The 19,379-nt window shown below is 45.5% G+C and overlaps 1 protein-coding gene across 13 annotated transcripts in view; it reads left to right on the forward strand.

Annotated features, from left to right (window-relative positions):
• The window catches only part of GATA3 (GATA binding protein 3), a 95,751-nt gene that overhangs the window by 34,354 nt on the left and 42,018 nt on the right, over positions 1-19,379 (forward strand). For all 13 annotated transcript variants that reach the window (XM_087873603.1, XM_087873597.1, XM_087873599.1 and 10 more), the window contains exon 3: positions 5,189-5,722. In XM_087873603.1, the coding sequence (XP_087729729.1) occupies positions 5,189-5,722 (534 nt within the window). The remainder of the gene's footprint in view (positions 1-5,188; positions 5,723-19,379) is intronic.

A 19,379-nucleotide genomic window follows, 5' to 3' on the forward strand; every position in this document is an offset into this window, starting at 1 on the left:
CTTAATGTACTGAGAGTATCACTTGTCTTTCCTTTCAGCTTTCTTCCTAATCCAGAAAGTTTCTTGAAACCTAGTTGGTTGGGCAGATCACTTTCTCTAACCTTGATTAGGGTTGCCAACTGATGACCCAAGATGTCGATGGGCCTGCTCTTCTCACTTTAAAACGGTTGGCAGCGTTCAGCAGTTGAAACTTTTTTCCTGGCAGGGTCGGTCACTTGCTCATACCCACAAGAACTAGTCGGTTAAGTGGTATAGTTACAGCACCTAATAGAGACTCAGCAGTCTCTGAGAGACGTCTAAGGTTGGATGGTTTTGGCGATCTCACCAATCTTCATCAGAACTTCTAGCAAAAATATATATGTGAATAAAACCCTCAACTTCTTTGAAAAACAGTGGAACTTGCTTTGAAGAAATTTAGATTTTTTTCCCCCTCTCCTAAATGGGCTGTGGTGGAAATCTACAATATTTAGAATTCTTTAGATGTAGAATTCTTTATTGGCCAAGTGTTGATTGGACGCACAAGGAATTTATCTTTGGTGCATAAGCTCTCAGCGTACGTAAAAAATACATTCATCAAGAATCATAAGATTTTCAGAGGAACTGGTTATCCCTGTTAAGGATGTAATTCAAAGCAAAAAAAAAAATCACCACCTTGAATATGCGGTGGCAATTTCTGGGTAAAAGTATTATTAGTGGGAAGTGGAAAGGATATTGACTAAATGGTTAATTCCAGAGAATTAAAATGATTCTCAATAGATACTCAAAACCGTAGCAGGTTAGATCCTTATTCAGATCTAGCTTCCAAAGTATATTAAATGCAGCTTCTGTCTTCTTTATTTTAAAACATTTATATAGTCAACCATTTATTTAATTTTTTTTTACCAAGCTCTAGGTGACTAATGGCCAACTCTTCATCTGTACCACCTCTCAACATTTAGGCTAAATTTCCAAGAAATTTGGAACCCAAATTTGGCAAATCTTATGGCCAATAACTAGGAATTAGCTCATTTTATTCCAGTCAAACGTACCTTCAAATTATGAATTGAAAGATTCAGTACTGTATAGAAAAATGTATCCGAGGGTTAAACTTGATCGTATATAATTTTACCAAGAAATAAGTTCCCAGTTCATTTATTTGAATTTTCACAACCTTTCCTCGGATATTTAACTGATGATACATGTTAGAATGAAAGCTCCCCCCCTCCCAGCTAAATGATTTTTCAGAAGTTCATTTGTTTTCACAAATAACTCCTTAAATATATTTATCATATAAGACATCACTCTCTCCTTGGTACGTTGGCTTTGACAGAAAGCCATTTCAAGCAAAGAAATTGAGAAGTGAAAGGGTTTTATTTTTCCAGCAGGGAAAGAAAAACAAAAGTTATAAAACCTCCTTTTTATTTTTTTGCAGGAAAAGAAAACAACAGGGTTACGATTCATATATGCAAAGGGCTTAATTCGATTTTTAAAGCTTTTGTCCCAGGGGGGAAAAAAAATCTAATATCTGAAGCTACTAAATTCTGGCTAGGTTTATTTGAAGTATCAGAAAATTGCAATTGGATGGGTCTCTTGTTTTTATTTTCTTGTCTGTTTCTTGTTTTATTTTTTATTTTTTTTATTTTCTAGCATCTTTTATCAAACTAGTTTTGCTTTGCGTGTGTAAGCCTTCACTTGGAGCGAGATTGTTTAGCTCCTGGGGCCTCCTCACCCCCAATTCTACAGATACATGGAACTACCGTATGATACCCATCTTCCTCAGCTGGTAGGAACAGGGTGACAAAATGGGGATTATACCTCCAGAGACATGGAGGACATATTCTTAGGAAAGAGGTGTGGATTATGAGGGATTGTGAAGATGGGAAAATGCAGGAAAGCTTTTGAGATATCCCACAAATGATACAGCTGAACTTCTTGGCATAGCCACCATTTCATGGGGTGAGGACCTGAGCATCTTCTCCGCTGTCTGATTTGTGACACCTCTTCGATGTCCCCTGATATAGTCAGGTAGAGACTCTTCCCTCATAAAGCTTGTAGCCCAAAATGGCGGTCAATGAATTTAGCCAGGATGACTTGTCATCCTAGGCCCACCGAGGGGGCAGTGTGGCTCGTTGTCACAACGCTACGGTCAGGAACAACAACAACTCTCTTCTTTGGGGGGTTTTGAAGGTGCCAAAACTATATGCTCAGGAGGATTGTACAGAGGTAAACTAGCAGCTTGTTTGGGGTTTCCTGGTGCTTGGCTGCTTTCCTGCAGACATTTCATGACCCAGCTAGGTAACGTTATCAATGCTCGAAGGAAATGTGGTTTGCCCTGTCAGTGTTAACCCCAATTAAGGAACTGTCAAAACTTTGTGTTAAGCAATGAATGGTATCCTATCAAGGAACCGCCAAGAACATTCCCACCCATACTCACGGGGCAAGCCGTGAGGACAGGCAGTCCTCGACTTACAACAGTTCATTTAGTGACCGTTCAAAGTGACGACGGCACTGAAAAAAGTGACTTAGTTAGGACCCTTTTTCACGCTTACGACCATTGCCGCATCCTCACAGTCCCGTGATCAAAAATTCAGACACTTGGCAACTGACTCATATTTATGACGGTTGTAAGGTCCCATGATCCTCTTTTTACGACCTACTGACAAGCAGTGTCAACGGGGAAGGCAGATTTACTCAACAACCGGGTTACTAACTTAATCTACTGCGGGAATTCGCTGAACAACAGTGGCAAGGAGAGTCGTAAAATGGGGCAAAGCTCCTTTAACAAATGTCTCACTCGACAGCAGAAACATTGGGCTCCATTTGCGGTCGTAAAGCGAGGACGACCCGTTACACGGTCCTGATTTGAAGAGAAGATTGGAGTTATCTCTTTTTTTTTTCTTTTTTCTTTTTTTGATTTGGCAGGTTAAAATTTGCTGGGGTGACGTACTTATTGACAACAATTTAGATGGGGGCCCAGGTCTTTCACTTCTCAAGGTGCCTTTGTTGAGTTCCCTCAGGTTTTGAAAGAGCCCCGACTCCATTTCCTTCTTTGGATGTCGTCTGCTTTCATAGAGGAAATGGTGGAAAGCCAACTGACCCTTAGAAACTGTCTGCGGTTCAAGAATCGTTGTACAGGAGAGGAAATGGAACAACAACAACGCAATAGATATATAATACACACACACGTGTATATACTGTACATGTGTATATATATTTGATAGTCACATGCTAACACATGGACAAAAACAGTTGTAAAGGGGAGGAAATGGAATGACAACAATTATATGCACATACACATATTGTGTGTGTGTGTATGCTTTCTTCTCTTATTGTAGGTTTTTGTATGCATTTTTCTTCAACCGGGTATTTTCCTACGTAAACCAAGTTTCTGAAATTGCAGCCATAGCTCAGTGAAATCACATCCACTATCCTAGGCTTCTTCAGACAGCAAGCATGCATTTTGCTGCCTTTTGGGAGACTAATATAGATCTATTTCGGACTGATTGGTCCTCATCAGTTAGCCACACCCTTACCATATGTTCCCTCTCCGTAGAGGCTAAGTATTTGCTTTCTTCTCTTATCGTAGGTTTTTGTATGTTTCTTCAACCAGGTATTTTCCTACGTAAACCAAGTTTCTCAAATTGCAGCCATAGCTCAGTGAAATCACATCCACTATCCTAGGCTTATATATATATATATATAAGTGTTTTTCTATTGAGACACCTGGTCTACCCAGCATGTGGGAGGGAGCATACTGCATCCCTGGCTCAAGCTGATGAAAGGAGGAGAACTTGTGGCTCAGAGGTTAATACAACTGCCTAAAATGCAGGCAGCGCAAGTTCGAATCCAAGTAAGGGTATAGCTAGCTGATGAGAGCTAAATAGCTTGAAATAGATCTATACTAGTCTCCCTTTATTTCTTTATCAGTGATATATATATATATATATAACAAAAATAGTTGTAAAGGGAAAGAAATGGAACGACAATTATACACACACACACACACATATATATATATACCCACACACTCACATACATACATAAATATGTGTGTGTGTGTAGAATAATTGTTCCATTTCTTTCCCTTTACAATGGTTTTTGTGTGTGTGAGTGTGGGTTTGTGAATATCGAAAAGGTCTCCATTCTCACGAGGACCCTTGTATGCACAGGTCCTCTTCGACTTAACAACCACAATGTGAGCCCAGGCATTTCTGTTTGTTAAGTGAGACATTCGTTAAGTGAGCTTTGCCCCCTTTTTACGACATTTCTCGCCACGGTGGTGCTTAAAACCAATCATTGCAGTTGATAAAGTTACTAACCCTATCGTGGTTAAGCAAATCTGGTTTCCTCGTTGATTTTGCTGGTCGGAAGCTTGCAAAAGGGGGATTGTGTGACACCCCTCCCCCCCCACGGGATGCTGCAACGGTCATAAGTATGAACCAGTGGCCAAGCGCCTGGATGTGGATTACGTGACCAGGGGGATGCTGGAAAGGACGTTAACTTGAAAAAGGGTCATAAGTCACTTTTTCCAGTGCCATTGTAGCTTTGAACGGTTACTGAATGAAATGTTGTAAGTCGAGGACTACCTGTATATATAGAACGATGAAGCCCAGTCTAAGGGAAGAGACAAGGGTCTTCATGAGACTTCCAAAAGCCAGTAGGCTGAAAATTGCTTTCCCCACATCATTAGATCTTTAACCTCCTTAAATGCAAAACGAAACGCACAGATAGTTCTTGACTTACAGCTATTTGTTTAGTGACCGCTCAAAGTTACAGAGGCACTGAAAAAAAGTGACCTCCGTGGTCATGCGATTAGAATTCAGAACGCTGGGCAACTGGCATGTACTTATGCCTGTTGCAGTGCCCCGGGGTCATGTGATTGCCTTTTGAGACCTTCTGACAAGCAAAATCAATGGAGGAGCCAGAGTCCCTTAACAATGACGTGACTAATTTAACAACCTGCAGCGATTCACTTAACAACTGCATCAAAGAAGGTCATAAAGTAAGGCCAATCTCAACTCAGCAGCTGTCTTGCTTAGTGATGGTAATTTCGGACTCCATGGCGGTCGTACGTTGAGGACTACCTGTATTGGGCGGCCTTGTTGGGATGTTTAGACATGCTGGGTTCTTCACCTGATCTTTGTCCGAAGTCTGTTCAAGGAGAAACTCGCTTAACAGAGGCCTCCTTTGTCTTCTTCTGTTCCGGCAGGTAGCCAGGTGTGTCGCCCACCTTTGCTGCACGGGTCTCTCCCATGGCTGGATGGGAGCAAAGCTTTGGGAAGCCACCACGGTGCTGCCCCATGGAATCTGAGTCCTTTCTCCAAAGCTCCCATCCACCACGGCTCGCCGGGACCTCTTTCGGTCTACCCTCCGGCTTCTACCTCCACGCTGTCGGCGGGCCACTCCAGTCCTCATCTCTTCACTTTCCCGCCGACCCCTCCTAAAGATGTCTCTCCGGATCCTTCCATCTCCACCCCGGGTTCCACGGGGTCCAGCCGTCAAGAAGAGAAGGAGTGCATTAAATATCAGGTGTCTCTGGCCGAAACGATGAAGCTGGAATCGTCTCATTCCCGGAGCAACATGGCGTCCTTAGGAGCGTCATCTTCCGGTCATCATCCGATCGCCACTTATCCTTCCTACGTTCCTGAATACGGCGCTGGACTTTTCCCTCCAAGCAGTCTGCTTGGGGGATCACCAACCGGATTTGGGTGCAAATCCAGACCTAAGGCTCGTTCCAGCACAGGTAGGGTCCTTCATGATTACTTCCTGGTTTGGAGGAGCGGTTGGGTGGGTGGATGGGTGGGTGGGTGGCAGGGGTGGGATTCTACTGGTTCGGCCCGGTTCCGGCGAACCGGTAGCTCCGATGATCAGCTGGGAGTGAACCGGTTCACTCCGACGATCAGTTAGGCTCGCCCACTCCTGTGCTTTACTTACCTTTATCTTCGCAGCTGATTAGTGCGGCAGAACAGATTGCCGCCCCTCAGCTGTTTTAATTCCCTAGCACTAATGCGGAAGGTGATTTTTCGTTGAACTGCGCACGCGCGCGCAGCGAAGTGCACGATCACCGAACCGGCTGTTAAACCGGAAGGATCCCACCACTGGTGGGTGGGTGGGGAAGAAGATTGGATGGTGCTTCAGGACAAGACCAGATGTTATCAATGTGTTGGGAGTGATGTTTTCATATTTTAAGGCCGGGGAGCTGTCGTAAAAGAAGATCAGTCCCACTGAAAGGCCCAGAGAGGAGATCAAATAGGTCTCTTGGAATCTGCTTGGATCCCAAATCTGTTTGGCACTTGGGATGTAGACAACCAGGATGTTAGTTTGTTTTGGGGAAACAAAGATTCTGGAGCGCCTATTTGACCTTCTGGGTTTGTCAACCATGATTTAGGACTGAGTCCTCAGTTTTGTTGGAAGAAACCAGCATTAATCAAACTGTGATTTAAGTCAGTATGTGGAGCTGGCCCGTGTTATGACACGTTTCTAAGATCTGATAGAATATTTATTTGTTTGTTTGTTTGCTTGTTTGTATCCCATCTGTTTTTTTATTTTTACAAATAACTCGAAGTGGTGAGCATACCTAATACTCTTTCCTCCTCTATTTTCCCCACAACAATCCTGTGAGATTGGTTGGGCTGGGAGTGAATGACCGGTCCAAAGTCACCCAGCTGGCTTTCGTCCCTGAGGCTGGATTAGAACTCAGGATCTTTTAGTGATTGGCCCCAAATGACCCACCTGCCTTTCATCTCTAAGGCGGGACTAGAACTCACAGTCTCTTGGTGATTGGCCCAAAGTCACCCAGCCGGTTTTCATGGCTAAGGTGGGACTAGAACTCACTGTCTCCTGGTGATTGGCCCAAAGTCACCCAGCCGGTTTTCATGGCTAAGGCGGGACTAGAACTCACTGTCTCCTGGTGATTGGCCCAAACTCACCCAGCTGCCTTTCATGGCTAAGGCGGGACTAGAACTCACTGTCTCCTGGTGATTGGCCCAAACTCACCCAGCTGGCTTTCGTCCCTGAGGCTGGATTAGAACTCAGGATCTTTTAGTGATTGGCCCCAAATGACCCACCTGCCTTTCATCTCTAAGGCGGGACTAGAACTCACAGTCTCTTGGTGATTGGCCCAAAGTCACCCAGCCGGTTTTCATGGCTAAGGCGGGACTAGAACTCACTGTCTCCTGGTGATTGGCCCAAACTCACCCAGCTGCCTTTCATGGCTAAGGCGGGACTAGAACTCACTGTCTCCTGGTGATTGGCCCAAACTCACCCAGCTGGCTTTCATGGCTAAGGCGGGACTAGAACTCACCATCTCCTGGTGATTGGCCCAAGGTCACCCAATCAGCCTTCATGGCTAAGGCGGTACTAGAACTCACTGTCTCCTGGTTTCTAGCCTGACGCCTTAATCACCAATCCAAAGGGGCTTTCATGCGGCAATGTTGCGTGCATTGTGACATCCTGGCACCGATTTACCTAATTTGCCTTACTTGTGTCATTTACACAACGAGGGCGATTATGTCATTTGGCCTTCTTGGATGCCGAATGAGCACGCTTACTGCCACGGGAGTTCTAGAAGCCACAACCTTTCGCAACCTAGTTGGGAAAAAGCAAAGCAACTCTTATTTGAGGAAATGTCTCCATGGGTTTCCACCCATTCATTGAGGTCGTGGGGTGGGGGTCTTGCTAGCACTTTGAAGGACCCAGGAGAGGTGCTTTTTCAATACAGGCAGTCCTCGACTTATGACTGTTCATTTAGTTGACCGTTCGAACTTATGACGGTGCTGGAGAAAAGTGACTTACGACCCGGTCCTCGCACTTACGACTGTTGCAGCATCCCCAGTGTCACATGATTGCAGTTTGGGGGCTTTGGGCAACCAGCTCACGTTGAGGATGGCTGTGCGTGTGGGAGGGGTCACGCGGTCCCCATTTGCAAACTTCCCAGCCAGTTTTCCAACAAGCAACGTCGATGGGGGAAGTTGGGTTAGTTTAACGACAGCGTGATTCGCTTAACAACTGCGGCATGTCATAAAATTGAGTGTGACTCACTTAATGATTCCGTCGCTTAGGGATGGAATTTGCAATTTCGGTTGACGTCATCAGTCTAATGGCTCCTGCCCTCCAGAATGATATTCCCTGAAGATTTATCCTGATTCCACCCTTGTGAGATATATATATATAAGTTTTCGCTGGTATGTGTATGTAAAAAGTTAAAATCTCGGGTGTTTTCCCACGTCATTAAAAGTCTGTTAGTTAAAATGCTTAAAATCCTGGCTAAGATCTCAGCTCAAAATCCTCCAAAATCCCAACAAAACACTTTGTAAGGTCTTTTAAAACTCTGGCTAAAATCTGGCAATATATATATATATATTGCAGATTGTTAAGGTTTTGGTTGTTCTCGTGGGCTAGGATGGTGGTTAAGCCTTTTGGGGTTTTGATTCTGTCTCCCAGTCAGCTGTATTCTTTTCTTTTGATAGATGATGGTCTCTTTTTAATTTTTGTCTTGTTTCCAATTTTATTTCATTAAAAAAAAAGTTAATTTTTAAAACTTTTTAATTTTTTTTAATTGGAAACCACCCTTGTCGCTGGGAAGTTGAGTGGCCTTGAAATAGAAAAAGGAAATAAAAAATATAATAGCAGTATTTCCCCTAACAAGTCGATAAAGATTCTGCCCATACCAGAATGTTTTAAAAGGCAACCAATGTGAGGATATAATTTGTGATTCGGAGCTCTTTCCATTCTTCGCTTTGCAGGAAATAGGATGCCTCTGAAAAAAGACTTGGAAAACAGAATAAGATTCAGCTTGAAAGGCGACTCGATTTTTGTCTAGGTGCTCTTATAAAAGGCAAATAAACCCTTTGCGGATGGATCTCTAGTCCTAATGTAGCCAAAGCCAAGCAAAAATATTGAATAAAGGGGTTTTGTCTTTAGTATGGGGTCCAGAAAGGGTTCCACGTTCAGGGTCAAAGTCACCTGGCCAGCTTTTATGCCTAAAGCGGAACTAGAACTCACTGTCACCTGGTGATTGACCCAAACTCACCCAGCCAGCTTTCATACCTAACACGGAACTAGAATTCACTGTCTCCTGATGATTGGGCCAAACTCACCCAGCCAACTTTTATACCTAGCACAGAACTAGAATTCACTGTCTCCTGGTGATTGGGCCAAAGTCACTTAGCCGGCTTTCATACCTAACACGGAACTAGAATTCAGTGTCTCCTGGTGATTGGGCCAAACTCACCCAGCCAACTTTTATACCTAGCACAGAACTAGAATTCACTGTCTCCTGGTGATTGGGCCAAAGTCACCCAGCCAACTTTTATACCTAGCACAGAACTAGAATTCACTGTCTCCTGGTGATTGGGCCAAAGTCACCCAGCCAACTTTTATACCTAGCACGGAACTAGAATTCACTGTCTCCTGGTGATTGGGCCAAAGTCACCCAGCCAACTTTTATACCTAGCACGGAACTAGAATTCACTGTCTCCTGGTGATTGGGCCAAACTCACCCAGCCAACTTTTATACCTAGCACAGAACTAGAATTCACTGTCTCCTGGTGATTGGGCCAAACTCACCCAGCTGCCTTTCATACCTAACACGGAACTAGAACTCAATGTCACCTGGTGATTGGGCCAAAGTCACCCAGCCAACTTTTATACCTAGCACAGAACTAGAATTCACTGTCTCCTGGTGATTGGGCCAAAGTCACCAAGCCAGCTTTCATGCCTAAGGCGGGACTAGAATTCACTGTCTCCTGGTGATTGGCCCAAAGTCGCCCAGCTGCCTTTCATACCTAACGCAGAACTAGAATTCACTGTCCCCTGGTGATTGGCTCAAACTCACCCAACCAGCTTTCATACCTAACACGGAACTAGAACTCACCTTCTCCTGGTGATTGGCCCAAAGTCACTGAGCTGGCTTTCATGCCTTAAGGCAGGACTAGAACTCATAATCTCCTGGTGATTAGCCCAAACTCACCCAGCTGGATTTCATGTCTAAGGCGGGACTAGAACTCACCACCTCCTGGTTTTTAGGCCGGCACCTTAATCACTATAGCAAATTTCCATTTAATTTTGTCCTATGGGAGGGTGGGAACAGAAAGTTAAATCAGATTTAAGTTTAATCACCTTCTTCAGGCCTGGGTAGCCTTGAAATGTACCGGAGGGGGAAGAAGGAAACTCATCCAGAATCGATGGGCCATGGTAGAAGTGAATATGCAAATGCCACATCCATGTAATATTGTCACCCTCTTTTTAAGTAGGCAGTAATAGATGTGTATTTTGCCTTGCATAGAAATAAAATACATTCATTTATTTAGCGTTTGGTTGGAAATACATGAATAGCAGCACAAAAAATGTATGAAACCCCCCCTCCCCAGTGATAGGATACACGTAAAACGAAGCGCGGTGATCAATTTTGTAGGAAACAAAACTTTAAGAAGTCATATATTAGGTTACAAGTTACATTTTAAAATATAAGTTAGTTCATAAGGTAAAATAAGTGTAGTCCTCGATTTATGACCACAATTGAGCCCCTAAAATTTCTTGCTAAGCGAGACAGTTGTTAATAGAATAGAACAGAATTCTTTATTGGCCAAGTGTGATTGGACACACAAGGAATTTGTCTTTGGTGCATACGCTCTCAGTGTACATAAAAAGACAAGATACAGTTAAGTGAATTTTGCCCCATTTTACGACTTCTCTTGCCACCGTTGTTAAGTGAATCACTGCAGTTGTTAAGTTAGTAACACAGGTGTTAATTAAATCTGGCTTCCTCATTGACTTTGCTCATCCGGAAGGTCGCAAAAAGGGATCACGTGACCCATAACAACTGTCATAAGTACATGCCAGTTGCCCAGCTTTTGCCAATCTTGATCATGTGACCATGGGGGGGATGTTGCAATGGTCGTAAGTGTGAAAAACGGTCATAAGTCACTTTTTTTCAATGCCGTTGTAACCTCAAACAGTCCCTAGACGAACTGTTATAAGTTGAGGACTAGCTGTATATTAATATCTAGGCCATTTACCCAATTAAATTCATGATAGGACTATCTAACACACACATTTTTTCACTGAACCCATAGAGTTGTCTGTTCGTTTACTCTGCTTAGGAAGCTGTTCCCTCGTAGGCGAGTCGGTGTTTCCGGCTTGCATCTCTGTTGTGGCAATGTCTACTAGAGGTTGATGATGGCCAGGGTACAAGCAGCAGGCCATGATGGTTTATTTATTTATTTATTTTTTGGAGAATGAGCAATCCTAGAGGAGATTGCTAATCTATTATCTCTCCATCTATTTGCAACCAGCTGTAACTAGCCAACTCCATGTTTAGCCTTGTTTGTTGTGATTACATGGTTAGTTTATGCTTGTTGTAGCAGTTAGATTGTCCATAAACCATAGTTTATGTGGAAATACACTTGCGGAAATCTCTCTTTTTCTTTTTCTTTTTCTTTTTCTTTTTCTTTTTCTTTTTCTCTTTCTTTTTCTCTTTCTTTTTCTTTCTTTTTCTTTTTCCTCATTTTCTTTTTCCTCATTTTCTTTTTCCTCTTTTTTTCTTTCTCTCTCTTTTTCTCTCCCCCCTCCCCCCATCTCTACCTCTGGCTGTCTAACAACCATCTAGCTATTGTATTTATCTCTTTATCTCTTTATCTCTCTCCTTCCTTCTCTCTCTCTTTCTCTCTCTCTCTCTCTCCCTCTCCCCCTATCTCCCTCTATCTCCTGCCTCTTTATCTGTCTATCTCTGTAATGTTGCAACCAAAATTGGCACGGCTGATATTTAAATCCACATCACTCATCCTTTCTCTGCTCTTTTTTTAAAAATTTATTTATATTTTTATAATCCCGCTGATGATAGAATCCTTTATAAAAGTGAAAGTAGATTCCACCATCAACCGACTTCCGCCTTGGGTTCTCTTTGTAAAAACTCCATTTCCCCGGCCTGTTTGATAAGTTTATCTCTCTTCCCCTCGGCCTCCCGGTTTCTGTCTTTGAGACAACCTGTTGCTCACTCACCTGTTTCTGGAGAGTGGATCTCAGGGGTGTACGGAGGCTTTTGTATACGGACGGGTGGTGTCATGGGGGGAGGGGGGAACCACAAAAACCTGAATGTGTTCAGTAACTTCCCCTTAGCAAAGGAGGGAAAATTCCTTCAAAGAGAACTTCCCTCCGATCTTTCTCACATTCCCTGGGATCAGTTCGTTTTTTAATCTGGCCTTTTCAAGGTCTGGGGTCTCCCTGTGTGTATGAGAGAGTTAGAGAGAGAAAGAGAGAGCAGGAGAAAGGAGGGAGGGGGAGAGGGGGGAGGGAGGGAGGGAGAGAGGAAGAGGGAGGAAAGGAAGGAGGGAGGGAGAGAGGGAGAGAGACAGAGGGAGGGAGGGAAGAAGGGAGGGAGGGAAGGAGAGAGGGAGGGGGAGGGAGAGGGGGAAAGAGAGGGAGCAAGATAGAGAGAGGAGGGAGGGGAGAGGGGGAGGAAGGCAGAGAGGGAGGGGGGAAGGAGGGAAGGAAGGGAAGAGGGAGGGAGAGAGAGAGGGAGAAAAGGAAGGGAGGGGAGAGGGAGAGAGAGACGGAGGGAGAGAAGGGAGGGAAGGAGAGGGAGAGAGGGAAAGAGAAGGAGCAAGAGAGATAGAGAGAGAAAGAGAGAGGAGGGAGGGGGAGAGGGGAAGGAAGGCAGAGAGGGAGGGAGGGAAGGAGGGGGAGAGTGAGGGAAGGAGAGAGAGGAAGAGAGGGAGGGAGGGAGAGAAGGAGGGAGGGAGGAAAGGAGAGAGGGACAAGAAGAGTGAGGAGGAAAGAGGGGAGAGAGAGAGGAAGAAGGAGAGGGGGAGGGAGGCAGAGAGGGAGGGAGGGAAGGAGGGGGAGAGAGAGGGGGAGAGGAAGAGAGAGGAAGGCAGAGAGGGAGACTGAGGGAGGAGGAAGAGGGAGAGAGGGAGAGAAGAAGGGAGGGAGGAAGGGGGAGAGGGACAGATAGGGGAAAAGAGAGGGAAGGGAGAGACAGGAGAGAGGGAGAGGGAGGGAGGGTGGGAGAGATGGAGAGAGTTAATGAGTGAGTGAGTGAGTGAATGAATGAGTCAGGGAGACGTTAAATAGAAAAAAAGGGAACTGTTTAGACTGGCTGATCTGGGCTGCTCTCCCAAATATTTTGCGATTTGCATGAAGATATTTCACAAAGGCAGTGACCCAAAGTGAGTCTGCTGTACGAGGAAGTATTTCTAACAATTTTGGGGGGGCCGTTGCTTTAAGTAAATAATCCCCCCCTCCCTCCCTCTCTTCCTCCCCGGTGTAGAGCGATCTGCCTGGAGGCCTCTTAGCTGAGAATTAGCATCCTTGCTCAGAAACAGATTTGGCTAAACTCTGCTAGATCTCGGTTTGCAAGGCAGGTAGTCCTTGTCTTACGACCACCACGGAGCCCCCTCCCAAGTTTCTGTCGCTAAAGGAGACATTCGTTAACGCCGTTTTGTCGCACGACCTTTCTTGCCGCCGTCGTTCAACGGATCGCTGTAGTGGGTGAAGTGAATAACACGGTTGTTCAGTGAATCGGGCTCCTCCCCTTGACTCCAAAGGAGATCATGTGACCGCACCCCCTCCCCCCCCCCCAGGACGCTGCGACTGTCATAAATACGAATCATTTGCCGAGGGTCCGAATTTTGAGTCACGGCCCCCCGGGGGAGGCCCTGCAACGGTGCTAAGTGTGTGACGCGGTCCTAAGTCACTTTCCCCCCCCAGTGCCGTTGTAACTTCAAACGGCCACTAAACGAACCATTGTTGTAAGTCGAGGACTGCGATGATTCGGGCCTTGTTTTGAATCTCTGCAGACCTGCCGATACTTTTTCAACCAGCCACGGCAGCTGCGCCTTCTAACAGTTGTCTGAACTCCCGCCACCCACAGGTTGTTTTGTATGTGTGTGAGCCTAGTATTTTGTGTGTGTGTGTGTGTGTGTGTGTGTACACACACGCTGGGGCCCATCTAACGCTCCCAACCTCCAAACCCAGCAGCCACACCAAAGGCACCCAAGCGGTCGAACGACGGTCTCCGGTTGATGATGGCTCCCTGGTGAGGCGGCCAACGTCCTTAGCGTACTTCTCTTCGCGGAGAGGCGCCAAACCTCGACTTCCGTTTTGGGAAAATAATTTTTATTTTTCCTTTGTTTGGCTTCCCCCCCGCCCGGCACCCCTCTTGCCCTCCGGTGTCCCTGCTGCAAGGAGAGCGAGAGAGCGAGAGAGAGAGAGCGGATCCCTCCACCAGATCAATTTTCAGGGTATTTCCAGGGTGACATGAACATCCCCCGCCTGTCTGAGGCGGCCACTGTCTCTCTCTCTCTCTCTCTCTATTCTAGCCCCGATCCGTTTAAGTTAATCCAATTATCGTCAGGCTGGTGCACGCGACAGTTACATTGTTTGTTCAACGCCAGGAACTTTAATAGAGTCAGGATGTGGTTAACGGGTGACAAACACACACACACACATACCGAGTAAACCCAGAGCAGTCTCTTTCTGTACAGGCAGCAGAGGAAAAAAGGAAAAAGAGGAGAGAAAAAAAAAAAAAAAGAAAAGAAAGGGGAAGGGAATAGAGAGGAAAAACAGAAAAGGAGGCTCACCCTGCAGACTGGTTTAATCGCGGGACGGTGGATTGCAGGTGGTCTTTTTGACTTACGACGGCCCCGTTTAGTGACCGCTCAAAGTCACCACAACACTCAAGCGCCCGGCACTGTGCATTGGAAGGTGGCTTACTGTATACATATTAAGCATTTATTCAGTGTAACAGAGCTGGAAGGGACCTTGCGGGTCATCTAGTCCAACCCCCTGCTCACGCAGGAGACCTCTACTAGGGAGTCGAACCGCCGAACGGCCGAGCTTTCTGATCGGCAAGCTCAGTGTCTTAGCCACCGAGCCACCTAGTTAGGCTTGACTAGGTGTTACGACCTTTGCAGCGTCCCCCATGGTCATGGGTTCAAAATTCTGACGGGTTCGTATTTGAGACCATTGCTGTGTTCCTGGGTCACGTGATTCCCCATCCGACCAGCAAAGCCGATGGGGGGAAGCCCGATTCACTTAGCGACCGTTGGCTTACTCACCGACAAATGGCAGTGATCCTCTTAACCACTGTGGCAAGAGAGGTCGTAGAGTGGGGCAAAGGTCACTTAGCCGAGGTCTCACTTAACGACGGAAATGTCGGGCTCATTTGTCGTATGTCGAGGACTACCCATACTGCTTTCCTCTTTCTGGCTGGGAGCAAAGCAAAGTTGCTTTCTGGCCTCCATCATATAGTAGTAGTAGTAGTACTACTTTATTGTCATTGCACCTCGTACAACGAAATCAGATGCCATCTTCAGTGTACATTATACATAAGAAAACTAAAAAATAAAACAAAAACACACATTCTTCACATTCAATGCAATTGAATTGAAAACCCCTGATATTGCATTAATATTGCACTATAGAGTAGAATTCAATACAGTTACTGCTCTGGGATAGAAGCTGTTTTTTTCAGCCTATTTGTCCTTGTTTCTATTGTCCGGTACCGGCTGCCAGATGGTAATAGTTCAAAAAAAAAAAAGGGCACCCAGGATGAAATGGATCTTTAAGAATGTTTTGAACTTTCTTAAGACAGCAGGAGCTATAAAGCTCTTCCAAAGAGGGGGGAGAGGCCAACCAATGATCCTCTGGGCAATGATGTTAACCCTCATATCAGTATGAAGATCATGGTTAGGCTAGGCAGATGGACCGGTCCTACCCTTCGATGTGAGACTGCAGCCTCTGGCACCAAATGTTGCCTGTTTAGTGACAGCCCTGAACGTCGAGGACTGAGTATCCTTCAAAGTTGGTCTGTGCGCTTAAGAATAGGGGAAGTTGGCATCTTGGCATGGGATCCAGCTGTCCAGAATTCAAGTGGCTTCCTAGTGAGGAACTGCGCAGATGTGCATGGCTGGTTCCTGATTTGGGGCTGCAAAATGTCTCAGGTTGGTTTGATGGCTAGTTGTTAGGTCCACAGATGTTGGAAGGGATATTCCAGTTGGGAGCTTGGAGATAGTCCTGATTCATCTACTTCAACACATGTTTGAGAAGGTGTTTGATGGACAGCTGCTAGGTCTACAGATGTGGAGAGCCTGGGTATAGTCCTAATTCATCTACTTACACACCTGTTTGAGAAGGTGTTTGATGGACAGCTGCTAGGTCTACAGATGTGGGGAGCCTGGGTATAGTCCTAATTCATCTACTTACACACCTGTTTGAGAAGGTGTTTGATGGAAAGTTGTTAGGTTCCACAGACTTTGGAAAGGGTTCTTCTGTTGAGAGCTTAGAGGTAGTCTTGGGTGATCTACTTACATGTGTGTTTGGGGAGATGGTTGGTTGGACAATTGCTCGGTCCACAAATGTTGGAAGGGTCTCTCCCTAGTTTGGATAGACCTGGGTCATCTACTTAGGTCCACATTTAGGGAGATAGTTTGGTGGACATTTGTTAGGTTCCACAGATGTTGGAAGGGGTTCCTCTGTTAAGAGCTTGGAGATAGTCTTGGGTCATCTTCTTACACCCATGTTTGAGGAGATGGTTTGTGGGACAGTTGCTAGGTCCCTCAAACGTTGGAAGGGACTCCCCTGTAGAGAACCTGAGATGGTCCTGGTTCATCTACTTAAGTGCATATTTAGGGAGATGTTTTGATAGACAGTTGGTAGGTCCCACAAGTGTTGGAAGGGAGTTTCCTTTTGCGAACCTGGGTAAAGTTTTGGGTTATCTGCTTACATCCATACTTGGAGAAGTGAGCATCACCGTAGGTGTCCTGCCAAAGGGCATAGGAACATTTTGGTTTCCACATTAATTTGAACTCTGGCTTGTTCTCCCCATGGTACATTTAACCCCCCATAGGAGCTTGCTTTATGCATCACACAAAGTTACCCAGATGGTGGTTTGCAAACCACCATGACTGAATTCACACAACAGTTGGATTTCATACACCCTATTGCTAAATTAACCATTTTACACATCCTTTCCTTTTTTTACTTTCCTTCTTTCCTTCCTTCCTCCTTCCTTCCTTCTTTCCTTTTTTCTATCCATCCTTCCTTCCTTCCTTCCTTCTTTCCTTCTTTCTTTCTATCTATCATTCCTTCCTTCCTTCTTTCTTTCTTTCTATCCTTTCTTCCTCCCTCCCTCCCTCCCTCCCTCCTTTCTTTCTTTCTTTCTTTCTTTTCTTTCTTTCTATCATTCCTTCCTTCCTCCTTCCTTCCTTCCTTCCTTCCTTCCTTCCTTCCTTCCTTCCTTCCTTCCTTCTTTCTTTCTATCCATCCTTCCTTCCTTCCTTCTTTCTTCCTTTCTCTTTCTTTCTTTCTATCATTCCTTCCTTCCTTCTTTCTTTCTTTCTTTTTTCTTTCTATCATTCCTTCCTTCCTCCTTCCTTCCCTCCCTCCCTCCCTCCCTCCCTCCCTCCCTCCTTCCTTCCTTCCTTCCTTCCTTCCTTCCTTCCTTCCTTCCTTCCTTCCTTCCTTCCTTTCGGATGCCAGCTACTCAATTTAGGAGTCTGGCAGCCTTGCCAAGCTAATAAAATAGTAAATAATAGTTTTCGGCATTGGCAGGAACACTAGCAAAATTGAGTTGGTTTGCACAACCTTCCGAGTAACAAAAAACCCCCCACCAAACATGGTTAAAACTGGGCTTGATATGCTCTGGTGGTAGTGGTGGTGGGGGAATCCCGTTGCTGAGTTTTTAATGGAGCTGCTGCAGTGTGTACGTGTGGTATGAACTGCAGTTTGGTTTGTGATAAGCGAAACGGAGTCAATTAGCAGGATGAGAGTTAGCCTTAAATGTGAGCCAGGCAACTTGGCGGTCTTTGGGGTGTCATTTGGGGTGCCGCATTCTGTTATTGCTGGCTGGATGAGGAATGCTGGGAGTTGAAGTCCAGTCCAGCTGTTGCCAAGTTTGGAAACCCCTGGCCTAGAAGAACAGGCTGGTCCAGGGGTCTCCAACCTTGGCAGCTTTGTGGATTTCAACTCCCAGAATTGAAGTTGAAGTCCACAAGTCTTAAAGTTGACAAGGTTGGAGATCCCTGAGCTAGGAAGACCTAAACCAGTGTTTCTCAACCTTGGTAGCTTGAAGATGGGTGGACTTCAACTCCCAGAATCCCCCAGCCAGCAGCGCTGGCTGGGGGATTCTGGGAGTTGAAGTCCACCCATCTTCAAGCTTCCAAGGTTGAGAAACACTGATCTAAACTGTTGCTTCTCTCTCTAAGTTTCTTCTTACCTCATGTTTGGCAAGACTCTCTTAAGAAGAAATATTGGCTTTTGCAAGTATTGGCCAACCAACGTTGCCTTACCGACTTGGTAGAATCATCAGATGATTAATTTTTGTACACCGGCTGCTCATATTTTTTGACTTCGGGGGAAATACCTTTAGGCAGCCGAGTCAAAGAAGGTCGTGGGTGGAAAACCAGGTGTAGATTTTTTAAAAGTTGCAAATATGGTTGAGCACAATTCTGCGATTGCAAGCAAGCCCCTCCCCATTCTGTGCTCAGCGTGTCCCGTTCTTTTATCCTAAATGTGCCCCCTTCTTTGCATCCTGGATTGTAGCGTCTCAGGGTGGCTGAGAAAATACCCCGTTTCCCCCAAAATTTATTTATTTATTTATTTATTATTAAATTTGTATACCGCCCTTCTCCCTGAGGACTCAGGGCGGTGAACAGCCAAAGTAAAAGCATAAACTACAAACATTAAAATACAATTAAAAAGATATATATAAATTTGGCCCCATGATTAAAAACAATAACAAACAATTAAAAACATTTTAAAAAGTGTTAGGCCAGCCTGGCTTGCTGGAAAAAGAAGGTTTTAAGGGCACGGCGGAAGGCACCGAGGTCTTGGATTCTCCTTATCTCTGGGGGCAGCTGATTCCAGAGGGTAGGTGCCCCCACAGAGAAGGCCCTCCCCCTGGGGATCACCAGCCTACATTGTTTGGCTGATGGCACCCCAAGGAGGCCCTCTCTGTGGGAGCGCACGGGTCGATGGGAGGCCGTCGGTAGCAGCAGGCGGTCTCGAAGATAACTAGGTCCTATGCCATGGAGCGCTTTAAAGGTGATAACCAACACCTTGAACCGCACCCGGAAGACCACTGGGAGCCAGTGCAGCTCACGCAGGAGAGGTGTTGTATGGGAGTGCCATGCGGCTCCCGTAACTACCCGCGCGGCCGCATTCTGGACCAGTTGGAGCCTCCGGGTGCTCTTCAAGGGGAGCCCCATGTAGAGAGCGTTGCAGTAGTCCAGGCGAGAGGTGACGAGGGCCTTATTTTCCTAACTGGAAAATAAGGCCTAGCATTATTTTTCAGGATGCTCCTAATATAAGCTCTACCCAAAAAAATAAGCCCCAGTTAAGATTGTCAACCAGACGGAGGCGTTTAGTACTGTATTTCCACCAAAATAAGACCCAACTGGAAA

This window comes from Pantherophis guttatus, chromosome 7 (genome assembly GCF_059756535.1).
Source record: "Pantherophis guttatus breed Tessera chromosome 7, ASM5975653v1, whole genome shotgun sequence".
NCBI lineage: Eukaryota > Metazoa > Chordata > Lepidosauria > Squamata > Colubridae > Pantherophis > Pantherophis guttatus.